The 8480-nt window shown below is 39.6% G+C and overlaps 1 protein-coding gene across 1 annotated transcript in view; it reads left to right on the forward strand.

Moving 5' to 3' along the window:
• The window catches only part of Cntn1 (contactin 1), a 410344-nt gene that overhangs the window by 276145 nt on the left and 125719 nt on the right, over positions 1–8480 (forward strand). The window contains exons 9-12 of the mRNA XM_004638636.2: positions 686–785; positions 927–1108; positions 5681–5805; positions 6461–6578. Of these exons, the coding sequence (XP_004638693.2) occupies positions 686–785; positions 927–1108; positions 5681–5805; positions 6461–6578 (525 nt within the window). The remainder of the gene's footprint in view (positions 1–685; positions 786–926; positions 1109–5680; positions 5806–6460; positions 6579–8480) is intronic.

Below are 8480 nucleotides of genomic sequence, written 5' to 3' on the forward strand. Positions count from 1 at the left end.
CGTCCCTGTGGATTTATGTGTGTCTTATACTTACAGTGTACAGTATGTACCTAAGGCCCTAAACAATGTATTTAGCCTTTCTACATCTCTTTCTTCTCTGGTATGACTGAGAGAATAATATACATTTCAGAAACAAAATGCTAAATAAATGCTCTAAAGTATCTATCAACTGGGCATGGTGGAGTGCACTTGTGGTGTCTGGATAGATCTTTTCCTTCTTTGCTGTTCTCATTTCCAACTTATGTCCCATTTGCCTTCCCTTTGTGGACAACTTCTTCTTCCTTTCTGCCTTTTGTCTTGCCTTTTTCTTTTCTACTACCTCTTGCTTCTCCCTCCATTTGTCCTCCTTTCCTTTTATTTTTCTGCCTTCCTGAGCCTGGCTAGCGCTGATGCAAACGCCTTATGCATATCTGATGCTTCTCACTGCTACCTTGAGCTTTTGGAGTGAACTGAGTGAGTGATGGCAAGTTGTCAGAAAGAGGAAATTATATTGCCGCAGCTTGGTAAGTTCATACTTATAATACATGCTCTGTACAAGCAAAGAAAGCTTTATGTTGTGACAGAACCAGCCCTATATTGGAAAAGCCTTCTGTACTCAAGTTGTTCTAACCTCACAAAAAGTACTACGTCAGAAAACACTATGTTGCTTAGTACTTGATGAATATTTCTATTTCTTTAATGCCAGGAACAACAAAGCCATACCCCGCTGATATTGTGGTGCAATTCAAGGACATCTATACACTGATGGGCCAAAATGTGACTCTTGAGTGTTTTGCACTTGGAAAGTAAGTGTACTTTTCACGAACATGTCTAGCGTCTTGTTAGTGTTCCTGCCCTTTAAAGAAATGTATAATATAAGTGTTTAGCTGTAGTCAGTTGTCTTTGAGCACTCAGGGATCTTTAGCTGTGCTATCTTTCATTTAAAGTCCTGTTCCTGACATCCGGTGGCGGAAAGTCCTAGAGCCAATGCCAAGCACTGCCGAGATCAGTACCTCGGGGGCTGTCCTCAAGATCTTCAATATCCAGCTAGAAGATGAAGGCCTATATGAATGTGAGGCTGAGAACATCAGAGGAAAGGATAGGCACCAGGCGAGAATTTATGTTCAAGGTAAATATGTTAATTTTCCATAAATTTTATCAATGTCTTCTTCAGAGGCATTTCCAAACTTGAAAAGCTACTACATGATCAATAACAATTTTAAGAGGTTATATATCTTACATGTACATCATGCAAAAAGATGAAGTGTTTATCTCATTTCTACTTAAATGACAACTCTGAGTTATAAAAATATAAGTTCGTACTTTGGTGTCTTAGTAGCAATAGAGTGATAGTCTTATTCTTGGTAGTTTTTAAAATATATAGTGTAGCTCATGTATTCCCTTGATAAGTCTGTTCTTTTAGCATTTTTGTAGAATAATCTGTACACTATGACTTAGTTTGATTCAGTGATTTTCAAGCACTTTAGCATCAAAATCTCCTGAGGGCTCATGAAAGTACAAACTGATGGACACCACCCTCAGAATTTCTGATTCTCAAGATACACGGTGGGCTCAAGAATTTGTATGTCTATTAAGTTACCAGAAGATGCTGGTATTCCTGGTCTCAGAGCCACACTCTGAGAACCAATAGTATACAGAATCTCCTTTGAAAAAGTTATCTTGGCACAAGCATTTGTGTCTCATACATTAGGCTTTCATCTAGAAAGACAGGATTTTTGCAGGCAACACTTAAAACTCCTGGCTTGTGGGCTAGCCAGGTAGCTCAGCAGACTAAAACACCAGCTTAGGTAAGTGCAGGGGACTGGAATTTGATCGCCATTCCATGCTGGCCCTGCTGTGGGATGCATTGAGACCGCAAATGAGACTGGGCATGGTGGAGTGCACTTGTAATCCCAGTGCTTGGGAGGCTAAAAAAAAGGAAGATCACTATGGGTCTGATCTGTACAGTGAGACCCGATAGAACCTGTACTAAATACATTTTTTAAACAAAGTAACTTCTGGCTGATGTCATTTCTTTAATGTTTCACAATGTTATATATAGCAGAAGCTTCAAGAAACTCACTTATTTTCAATAACTCTAGCAAATAAATGCCCTACTGCTCTTCTTCTAGTCTGTCTTAAACACAGTAAAAAAAAAAAAAAATCTTTTTTTTTTTTCTGTACTGGGGATTGAACTCAGGACCTTGTGCTTGCCAAGCAAGTGCTTATTCTACTGAGCTATCTCCCCAGCCCTTACAGTAAAAACTCTTGAAGGATTTGTCCATACTCTAAAAATGTCTCCATCTCCAGTTTTCTTCTCTCTGAAACAATGCCAATTTGATTTTCTTCTATACCTCTGCACTGAAAACTTTGACATTAAAGTTGGTAAAGCTGATGACCATTGTCAGTGGTATCATCTCTGATTTGATGCCACAATTGGCCATAGTTGATGCTCCTTCTTCACATTCACCTTCAGGATGTGCATCTGGAACCCACACACCATTAATTTCCTTTACGTCACTCCAGTTCTCCTTGGACATGCCTGCCTTTTCCATGCCTTCCTCATGATGGGGTGGTAAAGCTGTGCATTGGAACTTCTTGCCGATTTCAGTCACCTGTATTGTGATCTCAGGCATGACCATGGTTTTACATGCGATCTAAACTCTGAGAGTTCCAACCTAGACAGCTCCCTTGAACTCCAGCCTTGTATGTCCGCTGGCCTGATGGTATTAACCTGACACCTATCAAATATATGTGGTTGGCCTCCTTCTAGGAGGAAACTCCAGTGAGAGCCCCCCCTTTTTTTTTTAAAATAAAGCAACACATTCTATCAGGTTTCTGATGCTGATGGACCTGAGTTTATTTAGTACATTAAGAAAACTGCACTCCAGATTCTTTTTTAAAATTAATTTTATTGAGAAAGAAATAGCAATGAGACAGTTTCAAAACAGGTTAGTAGGACAGTTACAATAATTAATACATTGCATATTGTTGTCTTCATAGTAGTCATTCATAGTACAAGATGCAGACATGATATCCTGTCCTAACACTGTTAGTACAAATCTTTCTTCTCATTGAACTAAGAGAAAGTTGCTGTATAGCTATCCTAACGTGTGTGTGTGTGTGTGTGTGTGTGTGTGTGTTTATATATATTTCACTACAAAGTGGTCCTTCATTTATATCTCCCCTTTTTGTTTAGTTTTGTCCAAGATGGGTATTCCATTATAATTTAAATATTGTACGTGTGTTAATTCAGCAAAATAATCCAATATAGTCCAGTAATCCATAATAGTAGTGGTTTATCTGTAGGACTGGCAATGTCAGAAGTTGTTGACTTGAGTGTTTTATAGCTCAGCATATTAATAGGGCTTTACTTTTTATACCTCATGCTTATACTTTTCTGCTAGATAGTTAAGACCAAGATAAAGCAAGATCCGTATAGCAAGCAATGTGACTTTTGTATCTAATTTCTCTTCACATTGTACAAATCTTTCCCCTTTGGGGCCGGGGAGATGGTTCAGTAGAATGAGCACTTGCCTGGCAAGTACAAGGGTCTGAGTTCAATCCCCAGTTCTGCAAAAATAAATAAATAATAATAAATAAATCAATCTTTCTCCTTTTGCTCCAGTTTCCTAGCTCACTAGAATTCTCTACTTTCTAATACAAGCTGTGACCCAAATATAAAGCGAATGCTTAAATTTTAAAAATATGTATTAAAGTAAAAGACACAGCACTGTTCAGTCCCCTGAAAATACTCCCCTAGCTAGCTCGGAGCCTGCTTAGCGCATTGCCAAGAAATTCTTGCCAATTTCTGGAGCAATTTGAAATCCTCTTTCATCAGTATGAGTAAGAACTGTGGCCAGAACGGTGAATGGTGCTGCTGAGCACCAGCCGCAGGAAGCGGGCTCAGGAAGGGACACGGCGCTGGGTGTCCTCGTCCACCTGCTCACTGACCCGACCGTGCTCCTGTGCATTCTTAATCCAAAGATGACTAGAAAAGTAAGTGTATTAAGTTAATTCAGGACATCAGGGCATCCACAACAGCATATTCAAAGCGAGGGAAAAGATTCGAGGGGGATTAATGCCAGTGTGCCTTTTACAGTAAAGATACTTTTTTTTTCTTTTTTTAGTAAAGATCTTTAAAAAAAAAATCACTGTACTTTTTTATTTATCATACTCTGTAACTGATGCCTTAGAAGGACCAAGGTGAAAGAAGATGTATTTGCAGTAGGTAACTTAGAAGAAAAACTGTTTCTCTTTTACTAGTGAGAACTATGTTTTTTCTTTAGATCTTATCAAACCATCAGAAGATTCCATGATTAAACCCCACAGAGAATGTATCAAGGCGACTCAGTTGTTTGCTTTTCTCATTGTATTCTGTAAGGCGACATCTATGCGTTGCCTATGGGGGACCAAGTCAGGAACAGTGTTTCCTGTTTGAAATATTGATACATTTTTTTATATAGAATAAAGCTTGGGGGCCTGCCCTGTAGCTCAGTTCTTTAAGTGGCTGCTTCACCAAAGCAGGCAGGCTCAGGTTGCTGTGGTTCAATCCCCACAGCTCCAGCCAGCCAAACCTGCCCTGAAGGCATTCAGAGCAAAAAAACAAAACAAAACAAAACTTGTTTCAATCAGTACAAACATATCTTCCAATATTCAATTAATAAATATTTTCTCCATTTGTTAGGGACAAATATTATTGATTAGCAAAAGACATACTAAAGCAGATTATAAATAAACACATACACTATAAAATATATAGAGATACAGACATGCATAAACATATGAATAATGCTGATATCATTTGATAGGGTAATAAAATATTTTGATTCATAATTTATATACATGTAAAATATGTGACTCAAGATAAGTTTATTACTTTTGTACTAAATTAAATATAATAGAAATTTGCAGTTTCAAAGAAAATGAAATAAAGTGCTGCCCTCCAAAAAGGGATTCTCCTCCTTTGCTCGAGTCTGTTTACCTACATCTATTTGGACTATTAGGCTACTGAAATATTCAAAAGGACTCTCTGTTTATGTTGTTTTGCGCTAGAAATACTTTGTTCCTCGGGGAAACTTTTAGCATTTTCTCATGTCCCTAGCATTTTCTTTAGCTATTAAATAGATCTTATCAAATAATAGATGAGATGTGTTTCAGCCAACTACAGGTCTGTGTATGATTTCTAGTATGCAGAGTGTAGTTAAGTGACTAAGCCACATTTCCAGGCCCCAAAGATAAGAAACTATTTAATAGATAAAAACTCCATCAACCCAAGAAAGTATTTACCTGTGAAAGCAGGAAAAAAAAAATCCTAAATCCTTATGCCAAATGTAAAAAGATGGTATCATAGTTGAGATGTAATTCTCTAAACCCTAATTATCATTTTGACAGATTTCAAGGTTTCTGCTGAAGAAAAAGACCAAGCTAGCATGAGTTAGTGTTCCAACAAAACATAGATTCCAAGTAAGAAAGCAATGACTAAATTACCACTTCCTCACTTGGAGGCAGTGTGTGATTTCCACAGGGCGCTGACCTCTGTGAATGCCACGCTATTGGCCGTGAACTTGGCTTCAGGACACATTCAGTGTAATGATGTCTGCTGTACTCCCTATCGTAAAGTTGAAGTGCCGTATTTATACTCAACCATGCTGGGTATTAAGACTAGTATTTGACATTTCTGGTGTTCTTCACTTTTTAGCATTTCCTGAGTGGGTAGAACACATCAATGACACAGAGGTGGACATAGGCAGTGACCTCTACTGGCCTTGTGTGGCCACAGGGAAACCCATCCCTACGATTCGATGGCTAAAGAATGGCTATGCGGTACGTACATTCCTGCACTCACTCTGTCCTCCAAGTCCATGTTCAGGTACCATTTCAGGGTGGCCCTGGGATAAAGACAGCAGGAAAGTACACGCAGCTGGGCCCTGAAACTAGCATCACCACTAAAAAGCTAAGCAAGAAACTGAACATTAAGCATCTTCTTTCTGTTTAAACAGCTTTCTGCAGTCTTATCTTTCCTTCTCTCTCTCTTGTTTTTCCTTTGTTCCATGTTGCCTCCTCTTCCTACTTATCCATCTCCATGACCTGAAATTATCCCCTTTTTCTTGCCTCTGTTTCCCTACCCCCCCCCCCACAGAAACAGAGGTAAGAGAGACGTTCTAAGTCCTACCTTTAGCCCTGGGTACAAACAGCAGCAGTGGGACCCTTGTTTACCTCCCCACTGTAATCTCTCAGCTGGTCCGAGTGGGGAAAAGGTGGACTCTCAGCTCTGTAAGATCATAGGAGAAGAGCCACGGGCCGTGGTAAGTGGCTGTTGTCCTCGTGCCATGGGAATCTGCTCTGTGCCTGTGAGGTGATGGCGGGGGCCAGCGAGCCTAACCGACTTCAATCAAATGACCATCATGCCCACACCTACGTGGAAGTCTTTCTGTTGAGATTTATCCAACTCATGTGTTTTTACTTTCATTGCTTTCAGTACCACAAAGGGGAACTGAGACTGTATGACGTGACCTTTGAAAATGCCGGGATGTATCAGTGTATAGCGGAGAACACCTACGGGGCCATTTATGCAAATGCTGAGTTGAAGATCTTGGGTCAGTATGATTTCTAACTTGTTAAACAGTGATCAAGAAAACTATATATAAAAAGATAACGGCGTTCAGAAGTGGCATTTGATTTCACATTATGTTAATCGCTGAAATTAAAAACCTTTGACATATGGCTTGGAATGGAATGGTGTTTCCTTTCATTGAAGAACTCTTCAGTAGAGAAAAAGTAACTCTTTTATGGTAGTTTAAAATTCCAAGAATGTGTGAATCCTTCTTTCATTGAATTTCATCATTTTATTTTTTAACAACAAAGCTGAACTCTATAGCCCTTTTGAAGGAACATGGCATACAATTTTTAAAAAATATTTCTGAAATCACAAAACAAAATTTTCACGTGCCATGTCTTGTCCCCTCCTGTGTCAGAGCAGCTAAATACCACCTGCAGAATCACAAAACTGTCTGGGACTGATGCTATACACTGCAGGTGTCACTTTGGCCAAGTTCCCGTGTCTCACACCGACAGATGCTATTTAGAATACATAGCAGTCTTCACGTCCCTTACCCACCCTGACTTCTGCTTTCAGGGTATCTTGTTACCCTACAAAAAGCTGAAAGCTCTTGATATAAAATATTTCATCCCTCTCATCTAAAGCTATCTTTTTACTACCATTCCATATTCTCATCCAACAGAGAAAGCGTCTCTCCTCCTTTTGCTCTGTCTCTCTGACTTATTTTTGTTCTTCCCTTTCTATTTTCCCCCTAGCATTATGGATTGAATTTAGAGGTTCTGCACTGAGCCACACCCCAGGCCCTTCCTTGTTTTTATTTGAGGCAGGATCTGGCTGGGTTGATATGTTGCTCAGGATGAGTTCCAACTCACCACCCTCCTGCTTCTGCCTACCGCGTAGTAGGATGACAACCTATGCCACCAGGTTTTCTTCTTAGTTTTCCTCATATGTGATGTCAATATCATTCAGTGTGTGTGTGTGTGTGTGTGTGTGTGTGTGTGTGTGTTTCTCTTCTCTGCTGACTCAGAGCTCACACATTGTCTTCTTTCCATTTAAGCAGCTTTCTGTCGTCTTATCTTTCCTGTTCTTTCTCTCTCTTATTTTTCTACCCCCCACACCACTTCTCCATCTCCTCTGTGGGCCTTTCCTTCCTTCTCCTCTGCCTGCCTAGAAATCTCTCGCTCTCACAAGTTCCAGCTCTCTGATTCCATTCCATTTTTCACCCTTATCACTTCATGTATTCTATCTTACTAGTCCTGGATTGTTATCATTGCTTAAATTCGTATTTAATTTCTTCTCCCTTTGATTATCAGTAGACCTATAATTTCTGTCCTAGCAACTGATCCTCAGCTTCAGACTGAATAAACATGCTTCCTAGTAGAAATGTTCATCTAGGCACCTCCAGAGACAACCCCCGCTTGCCGTGTCTGAGGCTAAGTTTGTTATACCCCATCACACCCACGTCTTCTCCCCAGAGAGTCTCGTTCTGAAGAACAGCAGAGGCTGCCACATGGCTTCCGTGCATCTGGCACCTCCTGTCCACCTGGACCTGGGCTTCGCAATTTTTCACATTCTCCTTTTTCTCATTGCAACTCCTTTCACTGAAGTCTTGCTGTACCACACCTTCATATTATTTGAAGGAGATGTCACAGGTTTAACCAGATGGCAAGTAATAATGCAGGGAGTCATTTTCTAGAACTGATCACTGAAAATATAAAGCAGTGATACCGTGAGACCAATTTTGTCCTTGCTGTACCAAAAAGCAACTCATTACATGGTATCATTACGTGACACTAAAAGAAAATAAGAATGATAAGAACTAATCTTTCCCTATCACGGTAATGTTTAAGAACATACTCTGTTTTTCTTTTCTAGTCTAAATTCCTTAATGATATATTTTACTTTAGTTGCATTGAATATAAAGAAAGCTTCACTCACT

The sequence above is a fragment of the Octodon degus genome, unplaced genomic scaffold, assembly GCF_000260255.1.
Source record: "Octodon degus isolate 3935 unplaced genomic scaffold, OctDeg1.0 scaffold00100, whole genome shotgun sequence".
Classification (NCBI taxonomy): Eukaryota; Metazoa; Chordata; class Mammalia; order Rodentia; family Octodontidae; genus Octodon; species Octodon degus.